The sequence below is a fragment of the Callorhinus ursinus genome, unplaced genomic scaffold, assembly GCF_003265705.2.
Source record: "Callorhinus ursinus isolate GAN/ISIS: 27379988/994484 unplaced genomic scaffold, GSC_fseal_2.0 scaffold46, whole genome shotgun sequence".
NCBI classification, from domain to species: Eukaryota; Metazoa; Chordata; class Mammalia; order Carnivora; family Otariidae; genus Callorhinus; species Callorhinus ursinus.
Genome location: NW_027397108.1, coordinates 1,750,400 through 1,767,598, shown reverse-complemented (window position 1 = coordinate 1,767,598; position 17,199 = coordinate 1,750,400). Strand labels below are relative to the sequence as shown.

At 42.1% G+C, this 17,199-nt stretch overlaps 1 protein-coding gene across 1 annotated transcript in view; it reads left to right on the top strand.

Moving 5' to 3' along the window:
* Window positions 1-17,199, top strand: part of ADAMTS18 (ADAM metallopeptidase with thrombospondin type 1 motif 18) — a 144,832-nt gene that overhangs the window by 92,464 nt on the left and 35,169 nt on the right. Inside the window, exons 13-16 of the mRNA XM_073882296.1 lie at window positions 6,224-6,396; window positions 10,129-10,259; window positions 11,032-11,155; window positions 11,888-12,132. Of these exons, the coding sequence (XP_073738397.1) occupies window positions 6,224-6,396; window positions 10,129-10,259; window positions 11,032-11,155; window positions 11,888-12,132 (673 nt within the window). The remainder of the gene's footprint in view (window positions 1-6,223; window positions 6,397-10,128; window positions 10,260-11,031; window positions 11,156-11,887; window positions 12,133-17,199) is intronic.

Genomic DNA, 17,199 nt, shown 5'->3' with positions numbered 1-17,199 from the left:
TGTGTGTGTGTGTGTGTGTGTGTGTGTGTGTGTGTGTGTGTGTGTGTCAAACTGATGAACTGGAGAAAGTATGCTAATTTTTGCCTTGCAGGAATGTACATCAACACGTGGTGACAGATCTGCCTGACTTTTCAAGAGAAACCAGAAATCCAAAAAAAATGTGTGTGAAATTTCCCGACTGTTAAGATACTGACGACAAATTCCGTTTTCTTTAAACAGAACACAGTGAGGACTAATCGCAGCATCTACAGATGGGAGACTGACCTGTGGTCACCTGTGGGCACGCTCTGGCCCCGGGCGTACCGGGGTTCTGTGTTCTTTGAAAACAAAGGCGGTTTTATGTTCCTTTCCTCTGCTCTTATCCCCGTGTGCAACCCGCGGGAGATGCATACTCCCTGATTGGCACAGGGATGTAGAGAGCCCCGGTTTGAGAGCCAGATGGGACTGCAAATCCTGGGTCTGCCGCCTGTTAATTATGTGACTTCGGGAAGTTCGCTTGAACTCTGAGCTTGAATGTATGTGTAAGGTGGAGACAGTAATGCCACCTCTGAAGGTTTGGGGGGATGAGAAGGGGGTCTGTAGAATGCCCCCTACCAGGGATTCTCCAGTGGGCATTCAACAAAAGGATCCGGGGTCTGTGTGGCTTTTATCACCTTCGTCCTAAACTCGAGTGGGAGTACCGGCTAGCGGAGGATGGGTCCTCCAAAACAAGGGGAATGGGGAGGGAGGCCTTACTGACGAAACTGGACTTTTGGAGAATGTGGTAGAGAGAGAAGAATGTGAGGGGTCCTTGGAAGTTAGGGATTTCACTTCACAGCACTGAGTGGTGGTATAGCATGAAGGTCAAGAGCGCAAGCTCCTAAGCCCAGAACCCTAGGTTTGCCTCCTGGCCCTGCCTCTCTCCAGCTTTGTAGCCATAGACAACTTTCTCTCCCTGCTCTAGATGCCTCACTGGTAAAAAATGGACTAAGGGGAGTACCTACATCCACTGAGTTAATGTTTGCAAAGCGCTTCTGCAAAGTGCCTGGCATGTTAGAAGCATCGCATAAATGTTTGGTAGATTAAGAATTAAAATAAATAAACTGGAGCAGAAGGAAAATTTAAAAGGGGCCTGGTGTTTTATCTGCGTCAGCAGCCTGAGCTGGATCAAGCGGCCGGTTTGTTCCCAACTAGGAGAGGGTCAGAAGACACTTTGACCAGGGTTTGCTAGGTGCTCTTTGGGATCTCAGGCTGACAGTATTCTTCAACTTTGACACTGTTGACATTTTGGGCTGGAAAATTTTTGTTAGGGGGTTTGTCCAGGACATGGCAGGCTGTTTACCAGCAGCCCTGACCTCTCCCCACTAGATGCCAGTAGGATGGCGCTCCCTCCCCGACAGCCCCCTGATAACCAAAAATGTCCCAAGACTGTAGCATGTCCTGTAGTGGGCAAAGCCATCCCCAGGTGAAACTCACTGGTTTATTCCGATCTGGTAACTAGGCGTGGTGGTAGACAGGCTTGTGATGCATTTCCAGCTTATATCAGACTATTAAAACCACCCTCCTCATACTTTGAAAGTAGCCCATATCTTGGGTAGGATTCTTAAAATCATTATATTTTCATTTTTTCAGCCCATTTCACAGATCTGGTTTTCATACATCACAGCATTTTACAGCTCAGTATTTTCCCAAGAAATAAATAGATTACCTAATTTAATAGCTCTGCTGGTAACATGCGTGAATGACACCCCTGAGATTTAAACTAAAACCTCTCTCATATCTGTGGGATTGAGAACTCTCATTATAATAGGGTATTGTTCATGGAAAGATCATACTGTAATTTCAGAAATGCCTAATAAGAATCACTAATGTAGTTCCATTTGGTGCCATTTTATCATTTTCAACATGATTAAGGCTCCTTGGGATACTGTTTACTTTAATTATGCCTCACAAATAAAACAAGTACATGAGCAGTTGTCCCAAGGCAATTGAATTAGTTGTTCTCTGTTCTTATTTCACCTTGTTGTGGTAAAACTGAGGTTCCCCCCCCTCATTTTAAATTACTGATTTCTCTTTGCTTCAGTTCAAACATTTGGTGTGTTCACATTATTCCACCTAACCAGTTTCATTTTCTCCTGTGAGAAGCAGTAGGAGCTTTTATTTCACATAATGATGGTTTTCCCAGAACATATTTTATTTCATAAAAATGAACTATTCCTGGCTGATTCGTGGACTTACCCAGCTTTTCACCTTTAAAAATGTTCGAAGGTTATCTGGTTCTGGAATCACTGGTACCACACACATATGGCGCTTCTTTTTCCCATGTCTAGGGTAGACATTTTCATTTTTATTTATTTTGAGAGAGAGAGAGAGCATGGGAGTGGGGGGAGGAGCAGGTGGAGAGGGAGAACCTCTCAAGCAGGCTCCATGCTCAGCGCAGAGCCTGACGTGGGGCTCCATCTCACGACCCTGATATCATGACCTGAGCCGAAACCAGGAGTCCGACGCTTAACCAACTGAGCCATCCAGGCACCCCTGAGGTGGATATTTTTAATGGAAAGAAGCTCTGTTTTCTACTGAGCCTTACTATGCCTCAGGAACCTCGAAACATTTCTTCAGGCCTTCCCTCCCAGTCTACCTAGAACAGATGCATGAGTTGCACCCTGTTGTCTGATCCAGTTATTTGGCGAATGAGTAACCAGGGCAGGCGGAGGGTCCCAGAGCAGCAGTCTTTGCCCGGGTCACCAAGCTGGTAGTGGTAGAGTCAGACCAGGGGCCCACACCTTTAATCCTCTGACATTCCTTCTGGTTCCATGACTGTTCGCTTATTACAGTCTAAAGGAGCCTAGTGGAATTTCTATAAAGTCTGTTCAAAAAAATTAATCGCAAAAATTTAAGTAGTGAAAATGAAAGATGCAAAGGCGTTCTAGAACTTTCCTAAAATGCAAGTCTATTTGAGAAAAAAATAATATGCCACTAGAGTCATAGCTCTAGAATAATAGTTGAATTAAATCTCTGGCCCATTTTTTAACCAGTAATTTCCAGGCTCAGGTGATTATCAAAATCACCAAGTATGGCTTAAAAAAAAAAAAAAACAACACTGATTTCTGGATCTTCCCCTCATACATTCTTTTTTTTTTTTAAGATTTTTTTTATTTTTTGAGAGAGAGAGAATGAGACAGAGAGAGCACAAGAGGGAAGAGGGTCAGAGGGAGAAGCAGACTCCCTGCTGAGCAGGGAGCCCGATGTGGGACTCGATCCCGGGACTCCAGGATCATGACCTGAGCCGAAGGCAGTCGCTTAACCAACTGAGCCACCCAGGCGCCCCCCTCATACGTTCTTATTGAGAAATCTGGAGGGACCCAGGAGTCAGTCTGGGTCTGTGTGTGTGGCTATCTTTTTTTTTTTTTTTAAAGATTTTTATTTATTTATTTATTTGAGAGAGCGACAATGAGAAATGGAAAGAGAGCACATTGAGAGCAGGGAGGGTCAGAGGGAGAAGCAGACTCCCCGCTGAGCAGGGAGCCTGATGCGGGACTCGATCCCAGGACTCCAGGATCATGACCCGAGCCGAAGGCAGTCGCTTAACCGACTGAGCCACCCAGGCGCCCCTGGCTATCTTTTTTTAACAGAGCTCCCCTACTGGGACATTTGTTTTCTGACTGTTTATATTTTTTTTGTTTTTAATCTTGTTACCCCAAAAGATGTCATGGTAGAATTTTCTGTCAATTTATCCTAAGACTTTTGTTGACAGCTGCAGAAACATGTACCTGTATTTGAGGATTTGATGGAAAAGTACAAATTCTTGCCAGTCATTAAAAGCAGAAAACAGCTTAAAGTTATGATTGATCTGTGTTAACTCTGCCCTAGACTCAGCCCTAAATTCTTTTTTTTTTTTGAAGATCATATCTCATTTATTTTGTGACCTTTGTTTTTTATCATTTTATTTTTTCATGATGACAAATGTACTCTTTAATCCCCATTCCCTGTGCCCTCCATCCCCCACCCACCTCCCCCCGGTAACCGTCAGTTTGTTCTCTAGAGTTAAGAGTCTGTTTCTCGGTTTGTCTCTCTCCCTTTTTCCCCTGTGATCGTTTGCTTTATTTCTTTAATTCCACATATGAGTGAGATCATATTTCTCTGTATTTCTCTGACTGACTCATTTCCTTAGCACAACACCCTCTAGCTCCATCCAGGACGTCATTGCAAATGGCAAGATTTCATTCTTTCTGATGGCTGAATAATATTCCATTGTGTACATATACCATCTCTTGATCCATTCACCTACTGATGGCCACGTGGACTGCTTCCGTACTTTGTCAGCCCTAAATTCTTTACAAACATCACACTGTTAATCATCACAACTGCCCCCATTTTACAGGTTAGGAGGTTAAACACAGTTGCCTAAAGATAAGCTGGGAAGAGGCAGAGAATATTTAAATCCAGACCGGCCTCATTATAAAAGGCCAGCTCCCTAACCATTGTGCCTGACTGTCTCCCTCTTCCCTGCCGGCCCCCGCAGCCTAACTCAGCTAAATGCAGGCAGCACGGCTCAGGGAAAGGAGCCCCGGGGAGTCGAAGGTAGGGGGCTTAACTGTGCCCTGTCTCTGGCTGGCTATGGGATCTTCACTTGGCAAGTTTTATGAGCTCTCTCATCCGTCTTTCACCTCATCTACAAAATGAGGGGGTGCTATGGAAGTTTCGAGGTCTTTTCTGTGTTACGGTTTCCGAGTTGAAAAAGTAACACATGTGGTCCTCTTTCGCTTTATCGAATCTGAGGAGTCTGAAGGAAGGCTATTTGTAAAATTGCAGACAGAACATCTTCAACTAAGAAAGTTTTAAATATGCCTTGTAAAAATGACCAGGAATAGTAAAGCTATTGTAGGGCCCTTTAAGGTTTTTCTAAGCACTTTTCAGATAATGATTTAAGAAGTCTTCGGGGATTTAATCCAGCACAATGGCTGCTGAATGTTTAAGTAGTTGCTCCAGAGTGTTTTGAAATAGCAAAAAAATCTCATTCTGGCATTGTGACCCTTCCCGTTTCTGTTGAATCCATCTTAGCATGCAGTTGCACGAGGATTTGATAAAATATGCTGAAGCAAATCCAGGGGTGTTTTATAGCATTCTTGTGCTTCCTAAAGAGACAAGGAATTTTAATCACATAAATTTATTAACCTGGAGGCTTCTTTCATGTTACATGTTTGCATTGAGCTTTTGTGTGAGATGATCCGTAGTTGGGTTTTAGCCTTTGGAGAAAAGCACAAAAAAGTGAGCATGAGAAAAAGCAATTGCTTTGTGCCTGTAAGAAGCTGGATAAGCTGTTATTGGTCATTTTCGTTTTGGTTTATGCTCCTTTTTTCTTTATATTGCTTTCTGGTTTTTGCAGTCTACCTACCAAGAGCTTAAAGAGCTGGCCATTAGATCATAATTATTTATGTTCTAATGGGATTCCCTACTCTGGAAATCCATTTCCCATTGTGCTTGGCAGGAGAGGAGTAGGCCACCTACAAAGTTAAAAAGTGATTATGCAGATGAAAACAAGGGAATTTTTGTTCACAGTTTAGGATCAACTAGAGTAAAATATACAACAGTCAGACAATAATCAGAACGTTGGCTCAATGATTGACAGAGCCAGATGGGAGGACATGGCAAATGGGGCTTTCTGCTCTTTCTCTTCGGTGTCCTGACTTTCTACATAGCAGCAGGTGGATGACATACTGTAGGGAAGCTGGGTGTGGTTAGAAGTGGGAGGAGAGCTGGGGAGTAGGTTGGGTCCACATTTGAAGAGCTTTGTAGCACACAGACACACATCTATCTACATTAATGAGAACATTTAGGTGCACTTACAGATTTTCCAAAACAGGTAACATGAGGAGCATCAAGAATATGCTCTCATCATTCTTTAAGGAAATAGCCAGAATGTAACACTGGGATCAGGGATGACAAGTCTGTTTTATTGAATATGGCAGTTCCAGTTGCTGAGCAGTGGTAATGCCTCCCCAGGGGCTATATTGGGAAAAGAAAGAAAAGAAAGAGCAAGTCCCTGATTGATGGGTTCTGCCTGCCATGGATACAAGGAGGGACATGGCATGTCGTATACTACATTATTTCCGTTCTTGTCATAGATTGCATACACCGCATGCCTTCTGATAATGTTCATCTTGATTGTCCCTCATATTATTGCTTATGACTAATAACGAGCCCTCTGTTTGCTCACACTAAAGCTCTTTCATTTTATTTTTAGGCCTCAGTATGGTGGCAAGTTCTGTCCAGGTTCTAGCCGTATATATCAGCTGTGCAATATTAACCCTTGTAATGAAAATAGCTTGGATTTCCGAGCCCAGCAGTGTGCAGAATATAACAGCAAACCTTTCCGTGGATGGTTCTACCAGTGGAAGCCCTATACCAAAGTGGAAGGTAATTTGGTCTCTCCAAACCTCCAACAAATATGACTCTTTGTGGACAGCAATGTGAACGAAATCGCTGCCTCCATAAAAGAGTTTCGATGTTGACATCATCCTCTAGACCTGTCCTGACCCGGTTTTTCATTCACTTCCATAGGTTTTGTTTATTTTTCCATACTTTTTTTTTTTCACAAGACAACCCTTTGTCCCCCACATCTGTAAGCCAAAGGGTTCATGTGTTTGGAATGTACTTATGTTTCGAAACTTACCTTTGACATTTCAGCAATTAAGTCTCCCAGGGACGTTAATTGAAATTGGTATGAATTGTCCAAACCAAAAACCCATGAAACCATATATGCCCCATAGAGACACCATATTCAGCAACTGATATGTTAGATGATATGGGAATATCATGGGATACATGGGAAGGCCTGTTTGCAGGGTATTACACACACACACACACACACACACACACACACTCATAGCCATGAATTTCAAAATGTCTCCATACTGGGTTCCTAGTACTTACTATTACTTAAAGTTGTGGCTTGTATTTTACCTTTTAAATTGAATTGTTTTTATTTTATCAAAGTATCAAAACATTTATTTTAGTTATAATGTACACATTTAATGCGCTTTCTGTTACCTTCGCAGACTAAGCTGTCACTGTTCTGGTTGTTTGCCTTCTATTATTTCAGTTCCCTTGCTTTATCAAAACTCAGGCATCCTTGTTGAGAAAGGATAACTGGGAGCCCCAAGGGCACACGGGTAGAATGGGAAGACCTGACGGTAGTGGCAATTCGTGGGAAATAAGACTGAGGGTCGTAGCTGGGCAAAAGCTCAAAAAGAACCCGTGTTGTCAATGACCATAGAGAAGCCAGCGGAGTTAGAGACCGCACACGACGCCTAACAAGGGGGATGACAGTGATAGTGCCGCTCTGCCCAGCCCCCGCCCAGCCGTCGCGGGAGCTCTGTATGGTTCCGGCTCATGACTGGTTGTCCAAAAGCACAGAGAGAGACCGGCATGAAAATTCTGCAATTGCAGTGAGCCATCTATAAGTGTCTACTAGTACGTGTTTCTTTTTTTAAAATAGAAACTCAGCCCTTGTTATTTCCAGTGTTTCAAATTGCACTAAGAGATAGTAGGTGCAGGGTTTATTAATGAGTTTTAAACCATTTTTTTAAAGTCATGCTTCATGGTACGCCTCTTTCTTGCTTTATGGAAAAAAATGTGTGCTTGCAAAATTAGTTTGTCTTTCATTTCTCTTGGACTTCAGTGACAAAGCTGGGAATACATTCATTTAAAAAAAAATTCTCCAGTAGAATAATATAGAAACTTACCAAGAAAAAGAGAAAAGAAACCAGGTACCTGCAAAAATTCAGAGGTAATAACTAGAAAAGGATTTAGATTTATTTGAAATCACTTCAAAGGACAGGATGTGTTCAAAGGCTAAGAACTTCTTAGCCACAGCCCCTTCTCAGGGAGGCCTCCCTCACCAGCCTGCCCAGAATATCCTTCCTTCTTGTCATTCTCTCAATCCTTAACCTGCTTTGTTCTTCATAGCTCTTAACCATGCATGAGTTCATATCATATAGTCACTTATTCATTATCTTTCTCCCCGCAAGAATTTATGTTCCACGGGATGAAGCCTTTGTCCATTTTGAGCATGCTTGGACCTCCGGCATCTGAGAACAGCCCTTGGCACATATTTATAACTTTCAGAATGAATGAGTGAATAAATAAGCACCAACTGTCCATAATGGACCTGTTTCCCCTTTATGAGTGGCCAGCTCTCCGTCGCTCGAGGCATTCTATCAGGAACTGAGCGATTATCTAGGAAGGGCACTGCACAAACATGTTCCTGGGGACAGATAGATAGAACACCTGCAGTTGCTTTCAAGTCCAGCATTTGAAGGTTTCTTTTCTCTTGGTTGAACACTCCTGTCATTCCGTGATTCTTAATGTATGGCCCTTTCCCCCAGACCCTGCTGTCCTTCCTTTCTCACTTCCCCTTCTGTTCCTTGCTTTGTCTTCTTGGAGTTTCCTTGATCTTCCCCACATCATGTCTTTCATTCATACACAGTGTTTACAGAGTGTGTGTTGTGATCACCCTTTAAATAGGTTCTGTGTTGAGTACATGAGGAGACAGTGAAGCAAATAAATTTTTAACTTGTGAAATATATTTTGGTTTCAAAAGTTTTTCACTAATTTAATTGCAGCCTTACTGAGTAAGGAGCATGCTACTTCATTCATTTGCTCAATGGATGTTTACTGAGCATTTCTTGCATGGGCGCCATTCTGCTAGATGCAGGGGGAGCTACACTGAGTAGAACAGAGACCCAGCCTGGGGAGCCCCCATCCCAGCATAGGAGACAGAAAAATTAAGACCTTTTGTCTCTCCCTCTTCTCCTTCTGATACGGACTTAGAATCGGGAAACACTGACCATGATTTGAAGGTCTGGTGACATTCATGCAGGTTGGGGAAGAACAAGGGAAGACTATTTGTAAATGTAGACAGTCTTTGTCTTACAGTAGTGAGATTTTTTTCCCCCTTCTGTGTTTCCAACAGACCAGTTGAGAAACTTGCCCTGGAGCCTCTGTGGGTAAAACTGAACTTTTTAGAACTTGTTCATTCCTGGGCATGACTGAGAAAAGAAAGGGTATAGATATGTCTTCCATAGCCTCCGATGCAAAATTTGGGAGGTGTTTAATAAAGCTATTAAAAGAGATTTCTAGGTAAAGGAGAAACTTTTAATCCATTGACACATCTGCATATTTGGATCATGATAAGCTAAGTACTTTCACATTTAAGTTTTGACTGTCTTTTATTAAGAGGTTTTATGAAGCACAGAGATTTGCAAACTGTTTACACGTTTGTTGTACAACTGTTGTCAGGGCTGATGTATGGTGTCGCCCACGCACGGTCTCCCGCGAGAAATGTCATCTGGAGCTACTGGCCAAGAAGAATGCTTTGTATTTGGGAAATTGGCATAACTCCCTTCTGATAACAAGAGCTCTGTAGAAATACAGTGTTTTTTTTTTGTTTTTTTTTTTTTTTTTCTTTTTGCCTGTGATACCAGAAACTTCTCAGGGACTTTATGGTCAATAAAAGTTGCATTTTTTAGCCTTTAGGTTTAGTTTGTTTCCTCTTCCTTTTCCTGACATGATTATTCTCTATATGTTTTATAAACATGAACCATATGCCCCCCCTTTTTCCCCCAAAGTGCCTAAAACTTTTTCTCTTAACTACCCGAATAAATATCTAAAGTAATCCATGTCCTCAATCATAGTCAGCAAACTACGCCCTGTGGGCCAAATCTGACCAGTTTCAGTTTGTTTGTTTGTTTTGTAAATAAAGTTTTATTGGAACACGGAAACGCTCCTTCATTTATATATTGTCAATAGCAGACCGTAAGTCCTGTAAAGCCTAAAATACTTGCTAACCAAGGAGAGGAGCTGTATAACCCACCGATCGTGTGTACTGTGGCTATTACTAAGGATGAGAAAAATGAAATTTTTGTGTTAGAGCAGTTTTATTTGAATTGCAAACGAGATTCCTGTTTTTAAAAGCACATATATATGCATTCATGCATGCACACCCACACCCATATACAAAACTGTGTAACATTTCCCATTTTAGTCATGATAGCTTTCTAAATAAACTTAATTCATCCTTTTGGCCATCATGTCATTTTCCTGTGATTTCCTCCTGATCATGTCCTGTCTTGATCTCTTTGCTTCTAGAGGCAGATCGATGTAAACTATACTGCAAGGCTGAGAACTTTGAATTTTTTTTCGCCATGTCCAGCAAGGTGAAAGATGGGACTCCTTGCTCCCCAGACAAACACGACGTGTGTATTGATGGGATTTGTGAAGTAAGAAGACATTTCTGCTTTGGGATGTGTGGTCACGCTGGTGTTTCCTCCTATCAAACGTGTACTGTGAGAAGTGGTACAAGAGATTCTGTATCTGGAGAAAACACAGCTTAGGGGAAAAGACCAGTGTTTGCAAATTGGATGTGCAGACTATCTCTAACGTCCCCACTGATGTTCTGCAAGACCCCTCCGACCTTCTTATTAGCTCTTCTTCACCTGTCTCCACAAGTATGCATGGAGATGATGATGTATCTACTACACGCAGTAGCTGCAAAAATTAAATAGGAATGTAAAGAACAGTAGTAAACTTCCATTGCCTGTTTGCTAAGTATGTTCACTATATGGTCAGAGCCTCACAGGTGTGTGTTGACATAGTACTCCTATTTCCTGCCAATTAGTCTTCCTTTTAATTCCATTGTGTGGGGGGCTCTGGGGATTGTGGGGGGCTCAGCATTTTTCTGTTTCAGCAGGAGAGCTGGCCCAAGTAAGATCACCTGCTGTTAGTAGCAGCAGTGACTTTTTATTCCAGTTTTCCAGATGAAGGGTCTCAGCAAGCTTTGGAAGAGTTCTGTAACTGCCCTAGTCCCACATCTGGTAAAGGCAGAGGAGGGATTTGAACCCCCAAATGTGAGACTCTGCCTTTAACCCTAAAGCTGTACTGTCTTCCAGATATTCTGAAGATAGAGCCCCATGTATCTCTTGGTTATTCATAGCCATTGGCTTTTCTGATTTTTCTCACTTTATTGTTATTATTTTTTTACTTTTGTCACAGCCAGTGGGATGCGATCATGAACTTGGCTCTAAAGCAGTTTTGGATGCGTGTGGTGTTTGCAAAGGGGATAATTCGACTTGCAAGTTTTATAAAGGCCTATACCTCAACCAGCATAAAGCCAACGGTAAGCGATCCCTGCCGTTTCATTGCAGTAGCTTTGCTGCTGACAAGTTTCTGTCAAGCTGGCTGTGATCGAGCCGTTTACTGGCTCACCTGACACGCACAGAATGATGGCTTTGACACCTTGCAAGAACAAGGGAGGATGGCTGGTTTCTCAGTGTGAGGAGTTCCGTCAACACATACAACTCTGAGATGTGTCCATCAAATGCCTTTTTATTTTGCTGTTTGTCCTCTGTCCCACAGGCCTTTGTTAAACAAAGATCAGATTTTGGTGAAACTTACAGTTCAGGATGTGAATCGTGATCCACACTCACGATGCCAGATGAATATTGGGAGCAATTATCTAAACGAATCTTGAGTAAAATGAAACCCAGAGCCCTGTTTCCTGAATATCACTATTGAGGTCCATGGCTGTTAAGTTTCTTCCAAATGGATTAAAGATTTAAAAGCGTTATTGAGTTTTGTGGCCTTGGTTGTTCTGGAAGGAAGAAGAGTGTCCCTCCTGTCCACAACACGTGCTTGGGAAAGGAACACACACTTTCTCTCTGGCGTTCCTTCCCCTGGGAAGATGAAGTAATTGATCAGTTTTTTGCACTTCATAGAGTAGAAATGGATGTCCGTTCATGATTCAACAACCCCACTCTATAAAAGTGGACATCACTATGTCTCTGAGCATTGCTAGCTCCATTTCTCCAGTGTGCAACATGGAAAACACTGTTCTATTCTTCCCGTTTAGAATATTATCCAGTAGTCACCATTCCAGCGGGGGCCCGAAGCATTGAGATCCAGGAGCTGCAGCTCTCCTCCAGTTACCTTGCGGTCAGAAGCCTGGGGCAGAAGTATTACCTCACGGGGGGCTGGAGCATCGACTGGCCTGGGGAGTTCCCCTTTGCTGGGACCGTGTTTGAATACCAGCGCTCCTTCAACCACCCAGAACGGCTGTATGCACCAGGACCCACCAACGAGACACTGGTCTTTGAAGTAAGCCCCTTCTGTTTGTTTAGTGCTCGGTGCCTCTTGCTGTATTTATAGTGAGCTAGCTTGGAGAACTCCTCTCCTTCTAGTTCAGATTTGTTTCCTAATAAGCTAAATTGCAAAGAGCAAAGAGGAAGAGACAGGCTTTCCACTTTGGGGAAGAGGGCAAGAGTCCAGTGGGTCTCTAAGAGAATGCACAGATTTTCAGATTTAGTTGCCAGCCTCTCAGCATTGCCCTTGACTGCCCTTGACTGCCTTGAACGCTAAGGAATATAGTAGGAATGTTTTAGATAATTCCATATTGTCTGCGTCGGCCATTTGGATAGACCACTGTAGCTATTCACCACATCGGTCACCCGGCCTGGGACCAGTAGAATGATAGAGTAGAAAGAACACTTGCTTGAATGCCGAGAGAGTTTTAATCAGATGGGATGTGTGGTCACGCTGGTGTTTCCTCGCAAACGACCTTCCTTGTGTAGGTTGTTGTTTCCTTAGAGGTAAGAGAAGAAAAATTAATGGATAGTAATCAGCCAGTGTATCTGCTGATGACTCTGCAAGACAAGTATCACGCGTTCATTTTCCTTGTCCGCGTCCGTGTCTCTGAGGTTGCTTTCTCTGTTTGCAAAGCGGGGCCAATCACTGCTTTTAGAAGCAGTCGATTTGCTTCAGGTTGTGTAGAAGCCGCGCGGGCTACCACTTGCTAAGAGCTGAGATTACCAGACAACCAAGGTCGTCTTCCTGAGTTTCAGTTTCTCACCTACAAAATTGGGATAGAAAACCTACCTTGCTGACCTGCAAGAAAAATAAACAATGAAGTGGAGAGACAGGTGAAGAGGCTTGTCTAATGCACACAGGGAAAAAGCAGAACTGAACCGGAGTCTGAATGGTTTCCAACTACAAGTATTTATTTGTTTATTTTTTTAGAGAGAACGAGCATGCGCTTGAGGAAGGGGGAGGGGCAGAGGGAGAAGGAGAGAGTCTCAAGCAGACTCCATGCCGAGTGCAGAGCCCGATGCAGGGCTCGATCCCATGACCCTGGGATCATGACCTGAGCCGAAATCAAGAGTCAGACGCCTCACCAACTGAGCCACCTGGGCGCTCCTCCATCTGCAAGCATGATGTCTACACTCAGTCCGGTCATGCTTCTCTTCTCAAATAAAAGAAACAATAGCTTAATTTAATGATTATTATTTAAGGCACTGCCTTTAAACATTTACTAAGAAAGATGAGTAGAAGACCGTTGGGGGGGAAAATGTCATTTTCGATTCTAAGTCAGATGTTGTATACTTAATATGGTTAAGAGGACAGATTCTTAACTAACGGTGTAACTTGGACAAGTTACCAGGTTAGGTTTCCTAACATCCATTTCCTTTAATGTTCACATTTGTAAAATGGGCAGACAATACTAGCTAAGTGTTAGGGTTATTATAAGGATAATTTCAGACAAGTTCAGGGCTTACAAAGCGTTCTTGTCACATAATGGTGTAACCATTCTCATCACTTTGCCTTCTGAACTTTTCACATATATATTTTTTAAAAGTCTTAAATCTTGGAGGGGGTGCCTGGGTGGCTTAGTTGGTTAAGCGTCCAACTCTTGATCTCAGTTCAGGTTTTGATCTCAGGGTCGTGAGTTCAAGCTCTGCATTGGGCTCCAGGGTGGGTGTGGAGCCTGCTTAAAATAAATAAATACATAAATAAACTGGTAAAAATCTAAACCTCGGGCCGTGGCTAGCAAACTCATGACCACCAGCCACATGCAGCCCCCACACCTGTGTAACACTGAAACAAAATGGATAGATGCTTTAGTATCAGGTGATTGCTTATAAAAATAGAGATTTGGGACTTCTCCTAGCAACAGGGAACTTCTGGCTCAGTAGATACTTGAGTTTGCAACCTTGGTTCTAGATGGTGACCATGACTTACATTCATTTCAATTCCTCTTATCTTGTCATTTGAGATACCAAGTCCTGTCACCTCAGTCTGTGTGCTGGGAGGTCCCACAGAGTTCTCCCATCACTTACTCAGAAAGAAGTTTGGTTAGGAAGTAGTCTCCCAACCGTCTTAACTCTTTCATTTCAGAGATGAGAGCAGGAACTCTAAATCAAACTGGACCAAAAGGGCCCCCGGGTGGCTCAGTCCGTTAAGCGTCTGCCTTTGGCTCAGGTCATGATCTCTGGTCCTAGGCTTCCTGCTCAGCCGGGAGCCTACTTCTCCCTCCCCCTCTGCCTCCTCCCCCAGCTCATGCTCTGTCTCTGTCTCTCTCTCTCTCTCAAATAAATAAATAAAATCTTAAAAAAAAAAAAAAAACTGGACTGAGGGTGGTTGGGAGCTCAGCAATGGATCCGGTCCCTGAAATTACACTTTCATTAAACCTAACGCACAGAAATGGAATTCTGATGAAGATTTCTGGATATTTTTTCAAAAAAAATTTTTTAAATGTTCTTTTTCTTTTCTATCAAGCATCTGAGCAGGAAACATCTTTTCCTTCTCTTTAGGAAAGTTATATTTTTCTCTCGAGAGGTGTATTTAGCTTGCAAGGTATCAGATTTAGAGCAACAACGCTTCATTACTTTTGCCTCTGCCTTTGATCCACCTCTGAGAAAATGTACACAAACCAAGGTCTGGGGCTGCAAAACAGCCTCAGTCAGGAAATGGGGCGACGTACCTCTCACGGCATCTGCCACGGGTGATCAGAACAAAGTGCAAACCATTCCCGGGGAGAAAGACGTGTTTGACTACTCCGTGACAAGCAACCATTTTTTGGTCATTGTTTCTCTAGTCTTGTTCCTAAACACAAAGCTTCTCTAGTAGGTTTTTACAATTCTGCCTGTAATTTAAGGTTTGCCATTAAACATATATTATCTGCAGGAAAACCACAATAAAGAATAAGACAAGAAATGATGGAATGAACAAAGCAGAATAATAGAGTTCCCTCTTGCTTTGATCTTTGGGACCTGAAATATCCCCTGGCATTGTCTGAGTTGATCAAATTAACCAGATAATTGACACATTGTCACCGAACATTATACCAGCCTGGAGCTAAGAATTTTTATTTATCCTTTGCTTAATTTAAACATAACTCCTTATCTCGCTCATCCATATTAGGTAGCTCGGACTGACCCTAAATCTTTGGAGTGTTCACCAGGTCCTCAATTTTTCCTGATGGAGCTATTTTTGAGAAATGGAAGGAGGACCTCAGCTGGTGATTGAGTTCTCCAAAACTGGCCAGGTCCCTCACCTGTCTCCTTGCAAATACAGACACCGCCTTGAAAATAGGTCAAAATGCAAGGAGAAATATTGGCTAGCTCTAAATAAAATTATAAAAACGTGAAGTCGTCCCTAGGTTCAACCAGATATGTACTTTTAAAAATAATTTCTTACTATTACATGGATAGAATGAGAACTATGAAAATATCTATTAATACAGGATCGTAGTTTTGCCACAGTAGGTTACAGTCACGTTTGTGGAGCTATTGTTGTACAGAATCTTATTTTATGGACTCATTCTACTTATAGATTTAACGAAAGCTTAAATTAACATCTTAGGAATGTGACCTGTCTGAAAACAATCTAGAGGGAAACTTGTATGATTAATTGGACATGCCTTGCTTGTATTTTTAAAGGAGTTATGGTTTCATTCAAAAGTTGCAGCTATGTTAGGAGCTGAAAAAAAAAAAAGAAAGAAAACTCTAGTAACCTAGTATTATGTCTGTTTTATCTTTTAAAAGACTTTGGGTTAATAACTTTAATATTTAAATTATACTTTATTGCTCTCGGGGACATCATCAAATATCTGGTCAGTTTTTATCACATGTTCATACCTTTCCAAACTCAGTAGAAGACAGTGATTTTTTAAAACTTAAAATCACAATAAGCAATAACGTACATTTTCCAAAATGAAACTATCATCAGTATCCAAGTAATCCGCGGCTAGATTCTTTAAAGGAAGTTAAATAAAGTTCACGTGCCTTTCTATACAGCTATGGATTGAACCAAAATGAATACTTTGGGAGCCAAAAATATGTTCGCTCCAATATAAAAATGTTGAATGTGTTTTAACAGCCCTGTGGGATGCTGGAATCAAAATGTGGGAACCTACCAGAATGAAAAATGCTATTCCATCCACAGAAAGTATAAGTCTCTGAAAGGAAGCACTTTCTCTCTTGGCCTCTTAAAATTACTGAATGTTCACTAAGTTCTTGTTATAGTGTAAAATTTAGCAGAAGGGTATGCTTGCCAAAATACATAGGGATGGCATTGGGGTTTGGATAATGTTTCTCTCCTTCGTATGTATTAATCAGGTCCTCCCAATATCTTAGCTAGCTCCCATCTTCAACCACCATGGTATGTATTGATCTAGGTACCTACCTTCAAAGCAGTTTTCCTCTCTTCCATGTCTGATAAAAAGAAAATTAAGCAAACATTCATTGGGTGCCCATTCTACGCCCAGTCCTGTCTGAGGCATTGGAGATGCACAAATGGTTATGACATAAATGATTTTGCCAAAACACTGTAGTCTGTAAAGAGTGAGTGTTGTATGTGTGGAAGCAACATGGGTTAGAACAGGGAACATCTATATATAAATAGTTGGCTCTCTCCTTCCCTGTGTCACTTTGCGTGAGTCACTTCAACTCTCTGGGTCCCAATCTTCTCACGTGAGAAATGAGGCTAAGCTCATGTCTTGCATTATATCCTATGGCAGTGTCCTGAGGTGCCTTTATATCATCCCAAACCCCATAATAGCAGAAAGGAGACTTGCTCATCTTTGTAGGCTCCAAAACTGGCATGATATCTGGGACATTGTAGATGCCGCCGAAATGTTTATTGAATGAATGACATCCATTGCTAAAAAGTATTCATTCACTTAAAGAGTAGAACCTTCTTTCCCAATGGAGAAGTCATACAAGCAGGTGATGAATAAAACAAATGACCAGATGGTGGCTACACTTGGGTGCGGGGGGAGCACAGTATAATGAATAAACTTGTTCAATCATTATGTTGTACACCTGAAACAAATATAACATTGTGTGTCAACTCTACTCAAATAATAATAATATTAAGAAAGCAGATGAA